The sequence below is a fragment of the Diorhabda sublineata genome, chromosome 9 (genome assembly GCF_026230105.1).
Source record: "Diorhabda sublineata isolate icDioSubl1.1 chromosome 9, icDioSubl1.1, whole genome shotgun sequence".
Lineage (NCBI taxonomy): Eukaryota > Metazoa > Arthropoda > Insecta > Coleoptera > Chrysomelidae > Diorhabda > Diorhabda sublineata.
The window spans coordinates 2,716,344-2,739,204 of record NC_079482.1 but is presented as its reverse complement, the minus strand read 5'-3'; the positions used below and the strand labels follow the sequence as shown (position 1 = coordinate 2,739,204).

The window sequence follows — 22,861 nt, the reverse complement described above, 5'->3', positions numbered from 1 at the left end:
AAATTACACTGTCTGACGCGCGATTCGACGAGACTGAAGACTGTTTATACCACCATTACACCAACACTCAAAATTACACTGTCTGACGCGCGATTCGACGAGACTGAGACTGTTTATACTACCATTATACCAACACTCAAAATTACACTGTCTGACGCGCGATTCGACGAGACTGAAGACTGTTTATACCACCATTACACCAACACTCAAAATTACACTGTCTGACGCGCGATTCGACGAGACTGAAGACTGTTTATACCACCATTACACCAACACTCAAAATTACACTGTTTGACGCGCGATTCGACGAGACTGAAGACTGTTTATAAAACCATTACACCAACACTCAAAATTACACTGTCTGACGCGCGATTCGAGGAGACTGAAGACTGTTTATACCACCATTACACCAACACTCAAAATTACACTGTTTGACGCGCGATTCGACGAGACTGAGTCTGTTTATACTACCATTATACCAACACTCAAAATTACACTGTCTGAAGCGCGTTTCGACGAGACTGAAGACTGTTTATACCACCATTACACCAACACTCAAAATTACACTGTTTGACGCGCGATTCGACGAGACTGAGTCTGTTTATACTACCATTATACCAACACTCAAAATTACACTGTCTGAAGCGCGTTTCGACGAGACTGAAGACTGTTTATACCACCATTACACCAACACTCAAAATTACACTGTCTGGTGTGTGTTTCGATAACAAAGTTATCGTCTTCAGAGACTGAAGGATAACTTATAGCAACGGTTCCGGAAATTCCAACTTGTAGCGCTTATGGTTTTTTGATAAGCAAATGTATTTGGTGTTAAGTGACTTTTTGCGAGATCCGTACTTCTGAAGTATCGTTCTAAGGCTTTTTCCATAGTTTTTAAGAAAAAGGAAAAAAGGAGAGGAGGAACCTTCAAAATGCTCCCGGAGATGTTTCTTCATTACTTCTGTAGCATGCTGTTTGCCAGGTGATTTGTAAGGATCGAAGGTCTCAATCGTCCATTTGATAATGTTTATCGAAAAGTTTTTTCGTTTCAGAATCCAACTCCTCTTGTTAGGACCATTGGTCCTTTTATCCGGTACGTTCTTTGGTTCCCAGCATTTTTAGGAACCGGGAAAGTGAGTCCTTGAAAGGTTCCTGCTCATTGTTGCTGCGTTCTCCGTTTGGTTTCTGAAGTAGTCCACCACGTTGTGCTGGGGATAATTCATCCAAGTCCTTCTTTCCTCAGTTCCTCACCATAGTTTGCTAAGGCTGTTTTATAGTTCGCTCAATTACCAGTATTCTTTGCGTTGTTGAATCCCTTTCTTAACTTAGTTCTCCGTTTCACCAAGGCACGTTTCATATGCCGCAAAGACAGTTTTAGTGCTCGATTAAACGAATACCGTGAGCGCGACTGTTTACATTTGGACGATATTATTTTCAAGTAATATATTGTTACGAACTCGTTCATGACATGGACCGTGGAGCCGGTCCTATCCTATTATGATAGAAGAGTCTAAAGTTTGGCGAATGGGGTGGATGTTTGTAACCGATGAATTTAAATAAATTATAGTAAGTGTAAGTGTAAGTGTTTTTTCAAATGTGAACTTTTTTTTGAGACACCTTGTACTCATGCAATTAAACCATAATTGCAATTATTACTTGTAAAATGATTATTATTTATCAGAATAAATGGCTGTATGCAGGACAACCATTTGTAATTAACCGTGACATCTTGTGGTTGTCAAAAGTAACTTTTGTAGAAAAAAAAAACAAACCGAAACAAGGTTTAGTCTCTGAAGATGATAATTTGGTAAACGAAACGCGCTCGAGGAAGTGTTTTGAGTGTTGGTGTACAATATTTTTCATTTTGAATTTGTTAACGTCATTTTCAGAATGTCAGTGTAATCCTCAGGGTTCTGAATCGAATTCCTGCGACCAAGAAACTGGAGCATGTACTTGTAAAAATAAATACGATGGTGTCAAGTGCGAGCATTGCAGAAACGGTTATTTCTATAAAGACAACGATTGTACCTGTGAGTATAAAAATTAAACATCGAAAAAACATTATTGAACAAACCCTGTACCATTCCAGTATTCATATTAAGTGAAAATTCGATTTGATAATTAATTTTTTTTTGATTTATAGATTGCGATTGTGACAGCAGCGGTACGGAACCTGAAATTTGTAATAAAACCAACGGTAGTTGTATATGTAAACCTGGGTACGGGGGAGCTCGATGCGATACTTGCCTTTTGGGGTACTACGGGTATCCGGATTGTAAACCGTGCGATTGTAGCAAAAAAGGATCTCACGGTTCGAGTTGCAGCACATCGGGAAAATGTTCCTGTCTATCGAATTACGCCGGGAAAACTTGCAATCAATGTAGTCCTGGGTACTTCAATTACCCGGATTGCAACCGTAAGATCATTTCTAAACATATTTCGTATCAGAAATATTTTTATGTTTTTTTTTTCATCGTTTCAGCTTGCGATTGCGATGGCGCTGGTTCGATCGGCATTTCCTGTGATCAAAACGGCAAATGCGAATGCAAACCCAATTTCGACGGTCAACATTGCGATTTGTGCAAAGAGGGATATTACAATTACCCGGCATGCGAAGGTATTTCAAAAAAAATTATTTTTAATAAAAGTTAAACATAAAAATATTGTTTCGACATTTTTTGGCTTGGAAAATTATCCAATTTTTAAAAAATTACAGAAATACAAAAGTGAAACTCATTTTTAGTTCGGGGGCTCGATGAATTTCTTACGAGTAATCAATTGAAGTTTTTATATATTTTTTTCTGTACAAAAATGTTCATTTTTCATGTGATGGAAAGTTTAAAACCTTGAAATTGACATTTTCTTATATTTAAGAGGGAATAATTTAAAATAATAAAATTTTAAAACACCCTGTAACCATAAAATAATATCAAATGTAATAAACCCTGAAATGGAAATAAGACTAAACGATCATTTCACCAAACTTAGGTGACGTAGCAAAAGAATTTTCAAAAAAAAAAAGGAGAAATTTCGAAAGGCTGAGGACCTCAAGGGGAGGCGCACCCGCGTTGGAGTGAATTTAGCGGCAAGTTAAACGAAAACGTCGAAAAAAGTTGAAATATTTCACAAAATTTTTTATTTATATGTTTTGAAAGCAATTCTGTATAACACATTTGACACTGACTTCGACATTTCTATATAAAATCGGTTCCTCCCAAAACTTTCTGGAATCTTTAAGCAACACAATATTAATACAGCGCACAGTCAAATCCTTAATATTGAATCTATTTTGACTAAAAGATAAAACACCAACCAATAAATTGCCCGACAGAGTATACGAAATTCCTTGTTTCAAGAAGGACATTGGTGAGTCGAAGAGGTCACTCACCGCTCTCACAGAAGCGATAGCAAATTGTATCCTGACAGAGGTTCATTAGCAACTATGAAGGACTTAATATGAATTATGAATCTGTCAAAATTTTTGACAACTGAGAAAAAAAAATACAGGAAATGTCTATTTTTAGAAACAACATATTTTTTCCAAAATGATCAATGGATTAATAAGAAAACTGATTTAAATTCTATAAAAGTGATTCAACGCCATCAAAAACTCATTAAGTATAAATAACCCATGAAATTCAATCTAATCTAATCTAACTTATAACAATGTGATGTCATACATAATCTAAACAATGAAAATTAGCGACTTTCGCTCCCATATAATGAATACGTTAGTATTAGTACACTTTGGGGTTTAATTTTGCCACAATCCCACTACGAAAACGCTTCCTTTATCAAAATATGATTTGACACTGACAATTTGCGTAATTATATTAATCGATAAATCACCTTCATCATGAATATCAAAATAAAATATTACTTAATCTTTTTTTTTTTAATTTTTGCTTGTACAGGCTCATTGATAGGTTTTTGTTTATTCCGTAGGCTTAATAGACTTTTTGTATCCTTTCCTTTATCCTGCCTGTTTCATAATTGTATTTGTTGGTTTTTAATTGGTTTGCCCTTTCTTCTGCTTTCCCTCCTATTTCATATATTTTGAACAACCCGCTATTTCGGTAAATGTCACTTTTGAAGCTGTCATTTTTTGACATTTGACAAGTAGAAACTACGCCATTAATGAAAATGCGTTCGACAACGCATTGAAATTACTAAAATTCACTATAAAAACGGTGAAAGTTTGGCAGAGACGGTTCGTAAAACTAAAACATTTTTGGGTCGACGTGAAGCACCTTCTCGGACCGCAATACACAAATTGGTGGAAATATTTGAGCTGTTGGGACAAGTTAGTGATGTGAAGAAAAAAAAAACCCGTGCACGTCGCTCAAGAACAACTGAGAATATCGCTGGTGAAGCCCAAAGTGTTGAAGAAAACCCAGGTTTGTCCGTTCCTCGTCGTTCTTTGGAATTAGCCATTCCACAAACGTCATTACACCGTATTTTGCATAAAGACTTGGGTCTTAAGGCCTATAAAGTTCAGTTAACACAAGAACTCAAGCCGGCCGATCATAGACAACTTCGTGTCTTTGCTGATTGGGTCCTTGGGCCCATTTCCACCTTGGTGGTTACGTCAATAAACAAAATTGTCGAATCTGGGGCTCGGAAAACCCGAGAGTTATTGTTGAAAATTCTTTCCATCCTCAACGCGTGACTGTTTGGTGCGGTTTATGGTCTGGCGGTTCATTGGACTTTACTTTTTCGAAAATGAGGCTGGAGCAACAGTTACGGTGAATGGATTGCGCTATCGAGAGATGATTAATGATTTTTTATGGCCGGAATTGGATGGTATTGATTTGGACAACGTTTACTTTCAACAAGACGGCGCTACGTGCCACACAAGCAACGAAACCATCTCGATCTTTTACGGGAAAAATTTCCGGATCGTGTTATCTCTCGAAGAGGCCACAGAGATCTTGTGATTTAACACCTTGCGACTTTTTCCTTTGGGGCTCATGGCTCTTTTGCTCATGGAATCTCCAAGTGAGATATTTCTCTAATTTTTTCATTCATAAAAACAAGTTATTAAAAATTGGACGATTTTTTGATTTCCCAAACTCAAAAAACCGCAATAGAATAAAATTTTTATTTCGATATTAGATTGCAACTGTCATCCCGCTGGAGTGGTCGAAGGTTTCGCCGGATGCGGTTCAGTGCCAGAAGGCGAACTCTGCCAATGTAAAGAACGAGTGGAAGGAAGAATTTGTGATAAATGCAAACCTCTATTTTGGAATTTGAATCTCAACAATCCGAACGGTTGCGAGGACTGTAAATGTAACACGAGCGGAGTTCTTGGAGGTATCGGAGTTTGCGATGGAGACGATGGTCAGTGCGTTTGTAAACCGTCTGTAATATCAAGATCTTGTTCGATATGTGCCGACGGTACTTATGGTTTAAACAAAGATAATTTATTCGGATGTACCGGTACGTATAAAAAAATTTTTTTCAATAAAATATATTCAATAAATTATTGTTAGATTGCGGTTGCGACGTCGGCGGATCCGTTAATAATTTCTGTAACAAACTGAGTGGTCAATGTCAATGCCAACCGCGCGTAGAAGGACGTACTTGTAAAGAACCGCTGCAAGCTCACTATTTTCCCACTTTGTATCAGTACCAGTACGAAGTTGAAGACGGACGGACACCAGAAAACAGTAAAGTTAGATACGAACATAACGAGAATGTATTTGCCAATTATTCTTGGAAGGGGTACGCAGTTTTTACGAATTTACTACAAAGTGAGGTTAGTGGAATCAATAATCTACTTATCAAAGTTGAAAATTGAATTTTACTTAGCGTGGTAGGTACTTAGTGGGCAGCTTCACTTAAATGACTGTCACTTTTTTCCGACTAATCGAAATGTCATAAAATTTGACGCATAGTATTTCGAAAGTTGGTACTTCGTAAACGTCATATAGATATGTCAATGTCAGCGCCATCTGTGTATCAGTCACACGACTTATTGAGTAATACAACAAATGAGAAAAACAATTTTAGGTAGTACAAGAAATCAACATTATAAAACCATCTTTATACCGAATGGTGTTCAGATTCGTTAACCCCAATCCTTACACAGTTATCGGTGGTATAAGAATAGTTCCGGAAAATCCAAGCGATATTGAACAGTATATACCGGTTCAATTTAGAAATAGTTCGCAACCAGCTTTTGTAACAGTTTCCGGCGATACTGGAAATATTGCAAAACCATTTGTAATGAACCCAGGACGATGGACAGTTATTATAAATATAAATCAAACTGTTTTCTTGGTGAGTATTAATTGAAAAAAGCTTCGAAACTATCTTTCATTAAAATTGTCACATTTTTGGAATATTACCAATAAATTTCCATCTTTTTTTAGGATTATTTCGTACTTTTACCGGAAGATTTCTATTTAGCAACAATTTTGAACCAAAAAGTTGAAAAAGCCTGCACGATAGGCGAGCAAGATTTATGTCGTCACCATGCGTATCCAAACGTTACTTCCTACGACAAATCTTGGGGCGTTGGTGGTGTCGGTCCGAATCGGCGACCCCTAGTGGAGTGGTTCAAAAACACGACAGTAAGTCGCCAAAAAAAAAAATCGATAACTTCATTTATACCCAAAAATTTCATTTCAGCATTTGTACGAATTGAAAAAAATCAGTAACAAAGTTCCCATGTTGAATCCGGTTCAACCACAAATATTACTCAACATTTCAGTGCATAAAGCAGGAGATTATGTTTTGGTTATAGATTATCTAACGCCTTTAGATGATCTTCGAACGCACGAAATTGAAGTTACGAAACAATCGAAAGAAGGCAAAGAAACAGGTCGAGTTATACTTTATTCCTGTCCCTATACCACTATGTGTCGACAAGTCATAACAAACGAAAATCGAGGAGTTGCAATTTATAACGTTAACGAAAATTATATTTCCATAAATATTACGGTAAGTTGTCTATTTTGTGAACGAACTATTAACCTAGTACAAACAATTTTGTCACTTGTTGTAATACCAAATTTTATTTAATTATTTTTTTAACATTAATAAGTCTCTAGATGAAATTTTTGGCACTAAATTGATCCACGAGTGACATAATAAACTGAAATAACTAATTATTCTGATGATTGTATATAAATGATTCCATAAATGTCCTGCTCGAAATTATAGGGCGTTGATGCGAACGTAGGTATCCATTCTGTGATCGCAATACCTTACGAAGATTGGTCTCTCGATTTTATAACACCGAAACCGGTGTGTATCAGGAAAAACGGCGAATGTATACCGACAACTTTTCCCAATCCTCCGGAAACCAAGAAAATTCCGTTCGATCAAGAAATAATGGGAGAAATTGGCAAAAACAAACCTCCCATAAAGGAACTGTACAACAATTCATACGTATGGTTGAATCCATCTGATAAGTCTATTGATATTAGAGGAAAAGTGCCTTTTCCCGGTGATCATTCTTTTATCGTACACTACTATCAACCCCATTCTCCAGGTTAGTGTATATTACATACGAATTCCTTTTAATGATGGGTTTAATTTATATATAAACACATTGTGTACACTATTTTTATCAAATCACTACATTTCTCTCATTTACACTAATTTTTTTTATGATTAATCACTATATTTTTATTTCATTTGAGTATAAACAAACGGAGAAAATTGAAGCAAAAATTCTTATTTCAAGGTCTTCTTCTTTTTTATGAGTTGCGTGGCTTGAAATATAAATTTTTACATCCATTATTCATAGACAAAATAAAATGAGAGAGCGAGATATGGGAATTTATTCAAGTGTGCCCGAACTGCTCTCTACTCATCCAATTGGATCGAAATGACGTCGCAGTTTCAAGTAGTTGAGATGGCAAAACAATTTTGAATTTATTGGCGAGTAGAGGGTGATAGACAGTGGTAAACCGATGCTCTTTCTCTCTCGTTCACTAAAGAAATTTCACTTATATATCACTATCTCTAACTTTAATATTTTCTCTATGTCATTATCTTCGTTTGTATCATAGAGTTAATATTGAAGATAGAGTGAAATTTCACTAGTGAACGAGATAGAAATAGCATCTGTTTACCATACTCTATCTCTTTTTACTCGCCATTAAAATCGAAGCTTGTTTCCACCACTCGAAACTTCAACGTCATGGCGATCCAATCAGAATATAGTAGAGAGAAAACAGGATACCCATATAACATGTAATACTTTTATATGGACAATTGGTATGGGAAAGAATATTTTCTCTCTCCTTCGGGACACTTTATCTATACTGCACATGCTTGAGAATTTCCTAAAATATCAATAGTGGGAAAAAGAGATGCGCAAAACTGACTGAAGCACTCGGAAGAGAAAAAGAATAACACACTATCTATTTCACTTAGTCGGAACATTTTCCACTCATAGAACTCGATGTTTTTTCTCTCTCTATCAGCTGTTCGGGTCTCATTTGAACGAGCTCTCTCTACTTTTAATATCAACTCTATCAATAAATGAAATTTTTTTCTAATTTTAGACAAAATTGTGGGTTTCGTATTAATTTTTAATCACTACATATATATTTAATTTCCTTCATTTATCGAAATCGACGGCTTTACAATTCTCATTAATCTTTCAGCGTTCGATTTGGATGTGATAATACAAAATGGCGCTTTTTACGAAGCCAAAGTAAGTATCGAACACTGCCCCTCTCAATCTGGATGCAGAGCTGTCGTAAATAAATTAGACGGAAAGAAAATATTCAACATAACCGAAAACTTCATGATTACTTTGAAGGTGAATATGAATTTTGATAATTATACAACACTCACCTAACATTTTTTTTTCAAATTTCCAGCAACAAAACGATAAAGAGGTCTACTTGGACTATTTGCTCGTTGTTCCTGCGGATCTATATAACGAACAAAATCTTGAACCGGAAACTGTTGATCGAACTGGGGAATTTATATCACAATGTGGAAATAATCACTTCAACATTGATACGTCCGTTAAGGGTGAGTTTTCAATTACTAAATATATAAATGTTTAGTAATCATCAATAATATTTCAACTATATGACTCACAACAAATTAGGTTAAATTGAGAAAAGCGCTCGGAATTTAAAAGAGAAGAAGAAACGTTTTCTATTAGAATAAATAGTAACATTGGTGAAGAGTAAAACCTGTAATACTCAGTAATACTGAGGCCATTTAGTGTAGTACTAAATCGAAATGTCAGATTCACGTTTATGTATAGTATACAGAGTGTCCCGTACATTAAGATGTTCATTATTCAAACTAATTTAATAAAACTTTTTTAGTTTGTGAGATAAAGATTGATATTTAATTTTTTAAAGATTACAGTCTCTTCAAAATACATCAATAATGTCTATTTTGTTGCATTATATTAAATGAAAGTCGTGATGAAAAATAAATTTGTGGTAGTTGCTAATAATTACAGAATAAAAATGTGTACAGACTGTCCCGTATATTGAGATGATCATTATTAAAAATAATTTAATAAAAATTTTAAGTTTGTGAGGTAAAAATTGTTATTAAATTTTTTATGGATTACAGTCTCTTCAAAATACATCAATAATGTCGATTTTGTTGCATTATATTAAACCAAAGGCATGTTGAAAAATAAATTTGTGGTAGTTGCTAATAATTACAGAACAACAATGTTTTTCTATTCATATTGTGTTAAATTCAAATTAAATTTTATACAATGAACGAAAAGCAGATGAAATTATTATTAAAATTATATTGTTGACAAAAACTTCTATTAAAAAGTGAATGATATTCAAAGAAAAATGAAAAACTGTTACAAATACATTATTCAAAGAAAATTACACTGCAAAAAAATATTTTTTTGCAAAACAAGTGGAAAAAAATATAAAAAATTGCAGATAAAAAATTTCAAATCGAAAGTATACAAGGTGTTTTAATAATATGGTACAATAAAAGTTTACGAATCATTGGGTTATTAAAATTTGACGAGATTATGTTATAAAAAGATTGAAAGGTAACGAAAATTTCAAAATACAGTTGAAAAATGCACTTTTAACAGATTGTATCTTATTAATAATACATTGACGGATATTGGTTCCGCAATATTCACATTTGGTCAAGTTTACATGACACTTAACATGTCATCAAAGTTAACAGAGCAATATGAGCAGACAGAAAAAACAATAAGCGGAAAATTAAGTGCCACATTAAGAAATTTTCTGCTGTGTATGTTGTTGAGAAATTGGATGTTCCTCCAACTTTAAAATTGTGATAAACACGGAAGATAAAACGCCCTATAACTACAAGATTATTTGAACAACTGATCCAGCAAATTTCATAAGAGTTTGATAATTGTTAGTAATTGTTAACGTTGGAATTCTAACCAATAAAAAATTCATCAACAAACGTATCGATTGTTATTGAATAAATTGCACTGGGAGAGTTTCCCCCAAAAAAGGAGTCAGTAGAGAGTTCGTTCAGCTATCTCCAGTGGAGTTGCTCCAGTTATTCTTACAGACACGTTTCTCACCCTTATTAGGCATTGGTGACAGCAGTTGTCCACCTATACAGGAAGGATTTGGTTTGATTTCCTATACAAGGTTAAATCCTGTTTTAGAAAAGTAAAAAAGCTGCAAAAAAAATGAGTTTCTGCATTAATTGTGAATTTAATTATTCAGGACATAACTAGGTCACACAAGTCCATAATTCTTAGACAAAGATGGTGTTTAAATGGAGAAAACTCGGAAAAAATAATTTTTTGTGCAGATTTTTTACTCTTTCTTTTGATTCTGCACATTTAACATGCATTGCCTACGAGAAAAACCCTTTTAGATGGGTTCAGAGCAAAACTGTAGTTGAGGTTCAAGAAGTACCTGGTACCAGGGAAGAAAAAAAAATACTACATAAGAAAAGGATCAAACAAAAACGAATGAGATGTCATCAAACACACAATTTTAACAAAAACAAATCTCGCAGCCGATTTATTTTATCATAAAAAATTATTAGAACCAATAAATAACAAATGACTGAATTTATTCGGTACCTATTTGCGGTTTCTTCTGTTTTAAAGTTATTACATGTATCTGAAAAATTTTTCCCGGGCATATTTCAGGATTCTGCAGAGATTCCGTATTTTCCATAACGGCAGGTCACAATACGGGCGCTCTCCCCTGCCAATGTGATTACGTGGGTTCTTTGAGTTTCGAATGCGAAAAATTCGGCGGGCAATGTCAATGTAAGGAAAATATCATCGGTAGAAAATGCGAAGCTTGTAAAACGGGTCATTACGGATTCCCAGATTGCAAACCTTGCAATTGTCCATCGACCGCCTATTGCGAACCGACTACAGGAGAATGTGTTTGTCCGCCCCACGTTATCGGCGAAAACTGTGACCAATGCGAGCCTCTCACATACGGTTTTCACAGTAGCATCGGTTGCGAGGAATGCAAATGCGATTACCTCGGAGTTATCGGTAACAATCTACAATGTGACGTTGTGAACGGAAGTTGCCCGTAAGTATTATCAAATAAAATATAAATAACAACTCAATTATTTTTTTTTTTTGGTATTCCTCAGGTGTAAAGAAAATATTTTCGGTCGAACTTGCGACAAATGTAAACCGGGCACTCATTCCTTCCCGTATTGCGAATCCTGTGAATGTAATGTCGATGGTACCATCGCAGATATATGCGACAATACGACCGCCGAATGTTTTTGTAAAAAAAACGTCGTCGGTCCTCATTGTGAATTTTGCAGAGAAGGTTCCTTCAATTTGGAAGCTTCCAACGAAGACGGATGTACGGAATGTTTCTGTTTCGGTAAAACCACCAGGTATTTAAACATTATATACTAAATATTATAGATATACACTTTGTTATTTCAAACGAACCACCCTGTATAAGTTTTTCGTGAAATTACATTACCCACAACAATTATTTCAAACGGATCACCTTGTATATGCTTGTTAATGTTCAAAATCCTTTAAAAATAATGGGTTTCTCTGCGATTTCGAGGAGCCCTTCCATGGCTATATGCTTAAGCGCCCATCTCTTCTTTTCCCCCTTTTCCAAAGGTGTTGAATCCATGCCTGGAAGCATTTCTGGAGGCTTCTATGGTGATAGCTCTGCCGTGGTTTTCTCAAAGTCAATAATGGTCTCAAAACGTTTCTCTATTAGCACATTCTCTTTTCCGGAAGTCTATTATTGCTAAATCTGACAATTAAGAAGACTTTTAAAGACCAAAAACTCGTAAATTAACATCGACTTATTGTACGACACATATCAGTACGAAGAAGACCATGTTTCAGGTTGATTTCATTGCACATCGTTCCACAAATGTTCTAGTACACATTGTTGACTTATCTATGCCTCACAATCGAAGAAAACGATGTTGATGTTGAAAGTTGAAACTCAAATCATCTATAAAATATTCTGAATAGATCTATTAGATCAAAATTTCTAAAGCTCTTTACTAGTTGTCCATTTTCTGCACATTTTTATCTATTTTCGAGGTCGAAGTACATCCTGACTGTTTCTTATCCTTAATTGATTTATTTCCACTCGTAAATTACCCAAATCACTTGGTTCATACATCGTCACCATAATTTAACGTTTTGTAGACTTCTGTTCAAGACAACTCCTATTAATACAATCTCACTGGATTAAACGTCTCTTATTACATGAGAATTTGAGACATAAATGGTTGAAATGAATGCAGCATAACTATTTGAGGCAGTAAAAATTAATTCACCCAATTTTTTTATCACACCTCGTATATGTTACAGTTTTTTCATATGAATCATTCTATATATTCTTTATTTTGCATTTGAATATTGTTTGTATAAACCTTTTTTACTTCTTAGACCTTTTTGTGTTTTCCGTGATGATTTTTCTTGATTTTAAGTTTCTTTTTTAAGAAAACCAGCTTGTAAAAATTTGATGTTTTGACTTATTTTGGTTTTCATCAAAATATCTTGATTAAATCAAGACAAACCATCACGAAAAACTTTTATTTTTTTCACTAATCCTATCAAGGGTTTTTCCTTTGTATAAATTAATATCTATATATAATTTTCCAATAAAAATTCAATGAAGTAACAAGAAGCAACTACATTTTTTTCAGATGTACAAGTTCCAGACTATTAAAAGTAGCCTTGAATATAATGAGAGATTGGGAAGTAGTATCATTGGATCTCAAAGAAAATTTAATTGTGACATCTCTCAACATAGACTTGGAAAATTTAGACGAGAACAGCAATGAAGTAGCCATAGATTTTTCCTATGTGAACACATCTATTGCCTATTTCTCTGCCCCAGATGATTATCTAGGAAAAAAATTGGTATCTTATGGTGGTTTTTTGAATTACACCATTTATTACGAGATAGGCAAAAATGGTGAGTAGTTTTTTGTAAAATTTCATCTCAAATACAGAATTTTTTCATTTTCTAGGTACTGCCGTTAGTGCTCCGGATATTATTCTACTCGGAAGAGACATTTACTTGACGTACAGTAACTTTGAACAACCCCCAGCTCAGACAGAATTTTTAACCTCATTACAATTGATCGAAAGCAATTTCGAGATAGAAGGAGAACCAGCACGAAGGGAACACCTTATGGAAGTATTGAGGGACTTGAGAGGAATATATCTTAGAGCTACTTATTGGACAGCAACGGTTTCAACAAGGTAATGTATATATTCAATCATATTAACAAACAGATGCTGTTTAAAATTGAAAAAATTTCTAATACTCACTTTAAATAAGAGATTTAACGCACTGAAGCACTACTTGAATAAGTTAAGTAACGTCGAATGTGTAACTATTAATTATGGTTAGGTATCTTACATTTTTCTTCTTTTTTTATCGTTCAACTTTTTGGCCTCTACCTTGATAAGACCTGGTTATATTTATTTAAAAAAAAGGTTAATTATGTTATTATTAAACTTTTGAGTACATTTTTGTTAGTCATTTGATTTCTTAGCGTTTCGATTAGTACTGTTTTTGCTGTTTTAACTGTTTTTCATTAAAAAATTTTATCCAACGACGTATTTCTTCTTTTTTAAATATTTACAACCTCAATTGAACAATCTAACCAATTGTCAAAATTAGTTGAAGCCCATTTAAAAATGGCCGCCGTGGTGTAAACAAATGGTTTTGCCGTCAGTTTTTGTGGTTTGTGAATTTATTAGACTGCAAGTATATTGAAAACATGGGGTCGAAGGAATATTGGTTTGTTGAGGAATACGTTTAAAGGGTGAAAAATATCCTGAAATTGTATTGTGTATTTTTAAATACGATGCACATGGCGTAGTTGCCACAAACTGCAAAAATACTCTGTTTCTTCTGTATTAGTTCCACTGAAACAAATCTATAGAGTCATTTGACTACAGTGTAATAAAAAAACAATGTAAAACAACTCTCACCACCGGAAAATCGAAGAAAAACTAACTCTGACACATACGAGAAAATCAATTGTTCACCCCACGGTCGCCATTTTGACGTAAATATCAGCTGTTTTTCTTGGATTGCCGAATTCAATTTTGAATATACAAAATTAATTTCAGGTTGAGTAACGTTTTGCTTGACGAAGCTTACTTATCGGATGATTACTACGAAAATTCCCCCGTCGCTTTCTCTGTCGAACAATGTCATTGTCCGCCCAATTATCAAGGTTTATCTTGCGAAGAATGCGCACCAGGATATTATAGGATCCTTTCAGGACCCCACGGAGGATATTGCGCGCCGTGCGAATGTCACGGACACGCCGAAGAATGCGACGTCAACACCGGTATATGTCTGGTAAGAATTTTACATAAAATTAATATTTTTTTTTGAAACTAAACACTTTACAAGCCTGGGGGGACTGTTGATCATAGTTTTATTTAAAGAATCATAATTAATTTTTATTCTATCTACGTCCTTCGGTATTTTAAACACATTATCCGCCATTTCATGAAGAAAATTGACGCATTGTTTACAATTTTTGATAAATTTCGAAGAAAAAAAAATTCACAAGCATATATACTCCATAGAATGTGTTGTTTGATCAGAGGAATGGGGAAAAACGATGAGATTAGGAAAATCAATGTGAAACTATTAATTATGGTTAGGTATTTCATATTTTTTCTTCTTCTTTTTTTATCGAGCATATACAGCAAGTCGAAAGCTTCAAATAACTTGATATGACACTAGAGCAAGATGGAAGATTGTTACAACGTAATTGAAAACAAAGTTTATAGCTAAAAAGAGAGATACCAAAACATATAAAAGAAGAATTATATGAAATAGTAGCCACACGCATATTGACATACGGATCAGAGACTTAGAAATGAGATTTCTAGAAAAAAATTGAGAATAAATCGAGATACGACAAAATGAGGAATAAAATTATAAGAGAAAATTGGGGCACGTGCCAGCTGACACAGGACAGCACGTAGTTTTGTAATCTACATGACGCAAATTGACGACGCAGTGCGACCTGACACGACACGCGCGAACTCCCAGACGCGTCTCGCTGTAGTTCAGATACAATTCGCTGTGCCACGCGTGTGGGTGACTAGCAAGTCTTTTCTCAATTTTTTCACGAACAAATGACAGAAGAAAAGTTAATAGCGGCGGTAAGGGAACACAAAAAATTTTACGATATAAAAAAATGGTGATTATATGAAGGCGAAACTGTTGTACATTGTTTTTTCTCTTCGATGGAATAAATTCCGGTTTCTTCGCGTTCTAATAAAGTGCCAAATAATTATTTACCATATAACTTTAGTAGGAACTTTTAATCGTCGAATAAATGTTTACAGTTTTTTCACCCTAGTTGGTTTAAATCCGAACTAACTAATAAGTCATTTGTCACTTTATTATGCATTCAATAAATAGTCTACTGTTGGTAACACTATGAAGGATGCCTATATACAATCGTCCATGTATTGAATAGAGAAAGAAATAAGCCAAAAAAACGTTCTTCCATTGACGTTTGTGACAACGATCTGTGCGTAATTATATTTGCTCGTGTTTTGTTAAGGTTAGGGTTGCCAACCTAAAATTTAAAAAACCAGGATGCGAAGTTGGAAAAACTTATCTGCATAATCGGTAAATAGATCAGGTAGCAGACTGGAACGGGAAAGATCGTGGTCGTGATTGTCATGAGTGGTTAGTGGAATGCGCCCATAATGTAACGTACTACCGTCAACGACGATCTGGACCATAGTACTACTGTTTTTGAATAAAAATTTGGCGGCGCGTTTAAGCCGATTGCTAGATCTTCGGCCATACTCGATTAAATGTTATTTTTTTATCACAAATGGATTAACTAATATTGATTTTTGTTGTAGAATTGTATGCATAATACTAAAGGAGATCATTGCGAACTGTGCGAAACTGGATATCACGGAAACGCATTAGCTGGAACTCCGAATGATTGTTTGATTTGTGCTTGCCCGCTACCGATCACCAGCAACAAGTAAATAACGATAGAAATTTTGTTTTTGAACCAATCTACGAATTTATCATTGTTTTAGTTTTGCAACGGCTTGCGATCTAAGTTCTGATGGTGAAAAGATAAGTTGTCAATGTCGGGAAGGTTATATTGGAGCTAGATGTCATTTCTGCGCACCTGGCTATTTCGGAAGACCGGATCAACCAGGTAATCATTAATATTGACATATAATGTCAATATTAATCAATCAATTCGAGTCTTACTTAACAATCAGACAGTTCAGAGCCAGAACAATGGAGAAGCTTCAGACATATTCTCGATCAAGTCTGGGGTACCGCAGGGTAGCGTTCTGGAAACATTATTTGATCTGCTTCCAAAGGAGACTAGTTTTTGGGGGTTTTTCTGCCCCAATTCCCAAGTTTTTAGTGCTGTTTCTTCAAGGTACTCAAACCTCTTGGTGAAACGAGCAGGACATTCTTAGAGTAGATGCTCTATGGTCTTAAATGTTGTTTCACGGGCCAGTGACCCATTAGAAGATCGACCACCAGTTTGATCTCGTTTCTAGTCGTCTCGAGAAGTTCTTCGGGCTTTTTAAGAAGCTTTCTAATTGTCTTAGGCCTAGACTGTGCGCCTCTCGATTAAATCTGGGGTACTACAAGGCAGCGTTATGGAGCCATTATTTTATTTGTGGATTGTTTTGGCTCCTACACTTATACCTAGAAGATATTTTGTGCAAGAATCTGTGTCTTTTGCTTTGCTTCCAAAGGATACTAGTTTTTGGGGGTTTTTCTGCCCCAATTCCCAAGTTTTTAGTGCTGTTTCTTCAAGGTACTCAAACCTCTTGGTGAAACGAGCAGGACATTCTTAGAGTAGATGCTCTATGGTCTTAAATGTTGTTTCACGGGCCAGTGACCTATCAGAAGATCGGCCACCAGTTTGATCTCGTTTCTAGTCGTCTCGAGAAGTTCTGCAGGCTTCTTAAGAAGCTTTCTAATTGTCTTAGGCCTAGACTGTGCGCCTCTCGATTAAATCTGGGGTACTACAAGGCAGCGTTATGGAGCCATTATTTTATTTGTGGATTGTTTTGGCTCCTACACTTATACCTAGAAGATATTTTGTGCAAGAATCTGTGTCTTTTGCTTTGCTTCCAAAGGAGACTAGTTTTTGGGGGTTTTTCTGCCCCAATTCCCAAGTTTTTAGTGCTGTTTCTTCAAGGTACTCAAACCTCTTGGTGAAACGAGCAGGACATTCTTAGAGTAGATGCTCTATGGTCTTAAATGTTGTTTCACGGGCCAGTGACCCATTAGAAGATCGACCACCAGTTTGATCTCGTTTCTAGTCGTCTCGAGAAGTTCTTCGGGCTTTTTAAGAAGCTTTCTAATTGTCTTAGGCCTAGACTGTGCGCCTCTCGATTAAATCTGGGGTACTACAAGGCAGCGTTATGGAGCCATTATTTTATTTGTGGATTGTTTTGGCTCCTACACTTATACCTAGAAGATATTTTGTGCAAGAATCTGTGTCTTTTGCTTTGCTTCCAAAGGATACTAGTTTTTGGGGGTTTTTCTGCCCCAATTCCCAAGTTTTTAGTGCTGTTTCTTCAAGGTACTCAAACCTCTTGGTGAAACGAGCAGGACATTCTTAGAGTAGATGCTCTATGGTCTTAAATGTTGTTTCACGGGCCAGTGACCTATCAGAAGATCGGCCACCAGTTTGATCTCGTTTCTAGTCGTCTCGAGAAGTTCTGCAGGCTTCTTAAGAAGCTTTCTAATTGTCTTAGGCCTAGACTGTGCGCCTCTCGATTAAATCTGGGGTACTACAAGGCAGCGTTATGGAGCCATTATTTTATTTGTGGATTGTTTTGGCTCCTACACTTATACCTAGAAGATATTTTGTGCAAGAATCTGTGTCTTTTGCTTTGCTTCCAAAGGAGACTAGTTTTTGGGGGTTTTTCTGCCCCAATTCCCAAGTTTTTAGTGCTGTTTCTTCAAGGTACTCAAACCTCTTGGTGAAACGAGCAGGACATTCTTAGAGTAGATGCTCTATGGTCTTAAATGTTGTTTCACGGGCCAGTGACCCATTAGAAGATCGACCACCAGTTTGATCTCGTTTCTAGTCGTCTCGAGAAGTTCTTCGGGCTTTTTAAGAAGCTTTCTAATTGTCTTAGGCCTAGACTGTGCGCCTCTCGATTAAATCTGGGGTACTACAAGGCAGCGTTATGGAGCCATTATTTTATTTGTGGATTGTTTTGGCTCCTACACTTATACCTAGAAGATATTTTGTGCAAGAATCTGTGTCTTTTGCTTTGCTTCCAAAGGATACTAGTTTTTGGGGGTTTTTCTGCCCCAATTCCCAAGTTTTTAGTGCTGTTTCTTCAAGGTACTCAAACCTCTTGGTGAAACGAGCAGGACATTCTTAGAGTAGATGCTCTATGGTCTTAAATGTTGTTTCACGGGCCAGTGACCTATCAGAAGATCGGCCACCAGTTTGATCTCGTTTCTAGTCGTCTCGAGAAGTTCTGCAGGCTTCTTAAGAAGCTTTCTAATTGTCTTAGGCCTAGACTGTGCGCCTCTCGATTAAATCTGGGGTACTACAAGGCAGCGTTATGGAGCCATTATTTTATTTGTGGATTGTTTTGGCTCCTACACTTATACCTAGAAGATATTTTGTGCAAGAATCTGTGTCTTTTGCTTTGCTTCCAAAGGAGACTAGTTTTTGGGGGTTTTTCTGCCCCAATTCCCAAGTTTTTAGTGCTGTTTCTTCAAGGTACTCAAACCTCTTGGTGAAACGAGCAGGACATTCTTAGAGTAGATGCTCTATGGTCTTAAATGTTGTTTCACGGGCCAGTGACCCATCAGAAGATCGGCCACCAGTTTGATCTCGTTTCTAGTCATCTCGTGAAGTTCTTCGGGCTTTTTGAGAAACTTTCTAATTGTCTTAGTCCTCGAGGGTGCCTCCAGTAAGATCTCACATCTCACGAGGTCACAGTACGGCTCTGGTACTAGGTGGGGAGTCATTGCTTCTCTTTTGGCAATACTGTGTCTGCTTCCTCATTACCTGGTATACCCTGGTAGCCACATTGGAGTTACTTCGTTTTTCGTGGATGCTTTTAGAGTTTGTTTGCATTTCCACATTAGTTTGGACGTGCTTTCAATAACTTTCAGCAACTATATGATGGTGGAGAGCTTGCATTTTGGTCCATTAATGCTCCATTTAGATTCTTGCGCTAACTTTGAACCGTCTCTGTACCGAAGAAATACATTTCGAGCTTGTAGAAGATTTTTATTGACCCATGACTGGTGGTCTTCTCAATAATCCTTCCTGTCCTGAGCATGGTGCCTCCAACGTCGAACCTCTAGCTGGATCAGGTCCGCCTCGACGTCATCCAAGCGCAGAAGGCGCGGACTTCCTCCCAGTCGCCGTCCTCCAGTAACTCTGCGCGGGTATCGATCAGAAGGTATCCTCTCCACGTGTCCCAGCAACTTCAGAAGCGCTCCCCGGATAAACGCCACCAAATCCGGCTCCGCTCGGCATTACTCCGGATCCTCCGTGTACCGTTTTCGCCAACAGGTCCAAAAATCTTTTCCTTCCGTTTTCAGTAGTTCAATTTTTGGAACCGTCGGTGATATTCATTCTGAACACACTGTTTTCACACAATTACACTGTCTCAAACCGAAGAATTTTTGAGATACAGGTCATCCTTATGTTCGAATTGGTATATGATTAAAAATCGTTTTTAGGCGATTATTGCAAACCTTGTCAATGTTCCGGGAATATAAATCCGAGAGATCCATCTTCCTGCGATACCGTAACGGGAGCCTGCTTGAAATGTCTCAATAACACCTACGGAGAACAATGCGCTCAATGTGCGCCGACTTTCTTTGGAGATGCCGTCGGTTTAAAAGACTGTCAACGTGAGTTGCGAATATTACGGTGTCTTTTATTTTTGTCTTAATTGTCATTTCGTAGCTTGTATATGCGACGATCAAGGAACCGATCTGTGCGACAGTTATACGGGGAAATGTGTGTGCAAATCCAACGTGATCGGCGAAAAATGCGACAGATGCGAATTTGAACATTACGGTTTCCAAAGCGGTCGAGGTTGCCAGCCGTGCAAGTGCGGCGAAGCATCGGAAAGTAATCAATGCGAAGATCTAACGGGACAATGTAAATGTAAACCGGGAGTTACTGGAAGGACTTGCGATAGATGCGCCGCGGGATTTTGGAATTACACTTCCGAAGGATGCATATGTAAGCGTACAAATATTCCGTAATACTTTTCGATTAATTTCATTTTTGTTTCCAGCTTGCGGATGTAAAAGTGAATATTCATTAGGACTCGGTTGTAACGCCCTTACGGGACAATGCGAATGTCTCGAAGGAGTCATCGGCGAGAAATGCGATCAGTGTCCGCACAGATGGGCTTTCGAGCCTAACTTCGGTTGCCACAGATGCGATACTTGTCACCATGCTCTCTTAAACGACACGGATTTATTAGCCGAACTTATAGATCCAATTATAAATGATTTTGATGTAAGTTTAATGATATAAATGATCCTCGATTATATATTTTTTTTATTATCGTTTTTTCAGACGACCCAATCGGGATATTTTACTAGAAGAAGATTGGAAAATATGCGTGAACAATTGGAAAATCTAAAACCGAAATTGGACGAGATTAATCCAAGTGATACTAGCTTGAATAATCCATTAGAAGAAGTGGAACGTTTGGAACAGGACGCAAAGGCTTTAAATAGAAAGGTAAATTGTATTAATTGATTAGAAATATCGATTTTTATTGTTTAACTGTTTTTTTTCCAGTCTAATTATTCGTTAGAAAATAGCGAAGAATATAAAAATAAATCCGAAACTATAAAAAATAAAATAGAAGAATTGCTCGATGAAATATCATTAGTTGAAGAAGAAGCTATTAAAACCGCCGAGGATATAGATAAAATATTCACCGAATTACATGAACAAGCAGGTGAAATTATTTTTTTTATATATTTTATTGAAAAAAATCAACAGCTATTATGAACCAACTGACGTTATTTACTTACAATATTTTTAATTAATAAAAATTTCATGAAATTTCAATTTAATTCGAATCAGTATTGTTGTGAATATTTCCTTTAATCATAAATATCAAAAAATGTAAAATTTAGAAAATATATAGAATGCTATAACAGAGCATTTTTAGTCATTTGGTTCATAACTGCTTTTGTTCCCAACGCTAAGGTTTTTATTTTATTTCCAGGAAACGAAGTTGATAAGGCACTTAAAGAAGGCGAAGCGATCTTAGATATCATGAAAACTTATAATTTAACCCAGCCTAATGCGATCGCTAACAATTCGTTGAAAAAAGTTGTTGATCTGTTAAAAAACGTCACCGAATTTAAAATTCCAGTTGAAAATTTGAAGGAACAAGTCGACGAAGTCGAAGATAACTTGAAGAATTTCAATAAAAAACTGGATAATTTGTATAATCACACACAATTCTCACTTAACATGGCTAAAGAAGCTGAAGACATTATTGGTAAGATAGGGTAAGTAAAATAAATTGAACCGATATTATTATTGAGATTAAAGTGGGGACAAAAAACATAATAATGTTTGAATATTCTGATTTATCATAATTCATAATATCAAATTATTTCAAAAAGTATAAAGAAAAATTTGCCCAAAAACATTTATAACAAAAAAAAAATAATACAGAATGTTAGGTTAGGTTAGAATGTGTATCCGTTTATATTTGAGGGTCGTTTTTTAACCTATATTGACAAAATTTGTCATAAAGGACTATTAAATATATAAATATACTTATATGTATCTCCAAATGACCTTCAAGGATAAATATTTAACATGCAATTTCCCTCAAGAGTATCAAATATTAAAATCCGTGTTTTGAAGTGTTATATTGACAAAATTTCTCATAAAGGACTATTTTACATATAATTATCCTTATCTGAATGATTTTCTACTTCATGTTTAGCTGAAGGACCTTTTAGAATAAAAGTAAAGGAGACAATTTCATTTGGAAGCATCAAATATTTAAAACCAACTTCCGGAGTGTCATTTCTTAATTCAGATTGACAAAATTTCTCATAAAGGACTATTTTACATATAATTATCCTTATCTGAATGATTTTCTACTTCATGTTTAGCTAAAGGACCTTTTAGGATAAAAGTAAAGGAGACAATTTCATTTGGAAGCATCAAATATTTAAAACCAACTTCAGGAATCTCATTTCTTCACTCATATTGACAAAATTTTTTCTAAAGGACTATTTCACATATAATTATCCTTATTTGAATGATTTTCTACACCGTATTTAGCTAAAGGACCTTTTAGAATAAAAGTAAAGGAGACAATTTCATTTGGAAGCATCAAATATTTAAAACCAACTTCCGGAGTGTCATTTCTTAATTCAGATTG

General features: G+C 35.7%; 2 protein-coding genes across 4 annotated transcripts in view; one reads left to right on the top strand and one right to left on the bottom strand.

Moving 5' to 3' along the window:
* Nucleotides 1–13,845, bottom strand: part of LOC130448624 (protein LSM14 homolog B-A) — a 44,033-nt gene extending 30,188 nt beyond the window's left edge. The window contains exon 1 of one of the 3 annotated variants that reach the window (XM_056786060.1): nt 13,745–13,845. The gene's annotated coding sequence lies outside the window, so the exon portion shown is untranslated. Of the gene's footprint in view, nt 1–8,814; nt 8,927–13,744 lie in introns of those variants that run through there. The other 2 variants (XM_056786059.1, XM_056786061.1) reach the window with 2 other exon arrangements.
* The window catches only part of LOC130448622 (laminin subunit alpha), a 51,260-nt gene that overhangs the window by 15,156 nt on the left and 13,243 nt on the right, over nt 1–22,861 (top strand). The window contains exons 8-31 of the mRNA XM_056786056.1: nt 1,890–2,030; nt 2,144–2,416; nt 2,483–2,617; nt 5,116–5,439; nt 5,493–5,758; nt 6,013–6,282; nt 6,375–6,575; nt 6,634–6,945; nt 7,168–7,498; nt 8,622–8,779; nt 8,841–8,997; nt 11,105–11,504; nt 11,569–11,823; nt 13,114–13,385; nt 13,441–13,675; nt 14,555–14,789; nt 16,325–16,452; nt 16,511–16,635; nt 20,166–20,339; nt 20,395–20,676; nt 20,732–20,958; nt 21,019–21,186; nt 21,247–21,409; nt 21,683–21,971. Coding sequence (XP_056642034.1) covers nt 1,890–2,030; nt 2,144–2,416; nt 2,483–2,617; nt 5,116–5,439; nt 5,493–5,758; nt 6,013–6,282; nt 6,375–6,575; nt 6,634–6,945; nt 7,168–7,498; nt 8,622–8,779; nt 8,841–8,997; nt 11,105–11,504; nt 11,569–11,823; nt 13,114–13,385; nt 13,441–13,675; nt 14,555–14,789; nt 16,325–16,452; nt 16,511–16,635; nt 20,166–20,339; nt 20,395–20,676; nt 20,732–20,958; nt 21,019–21,186; nt 21,247–21,409; nt 21,683–21,971 — 5,521 coding nt within the window. The remainder of the gene's footprint in view (nt 1–1,889; nt 2,031–2,143; nt 2,417–2,482; nt 2,618–5,115; nt 5,440–5,492; nt 5,759–6,012; nt 6,283–6,374; nt 6,576–6,633; nt 6,946–7,167; nt 7,499–8,621; nt 8,780–8,840; nt 8,998–11,104; nt 11,505–11,568; nt 11,824–13,113; nt 13,386–13,440; nt 13,676–14,554; nt 14,790–16,324; nt 16,453–16,510; nt 16,636–20,165; nt 20,340–20,394; nt 20,677–20,731; nt 20,959–21,018; nt 21,187–21,246; nt 21,410–21,682; nt 21,972–22,861) is intronic.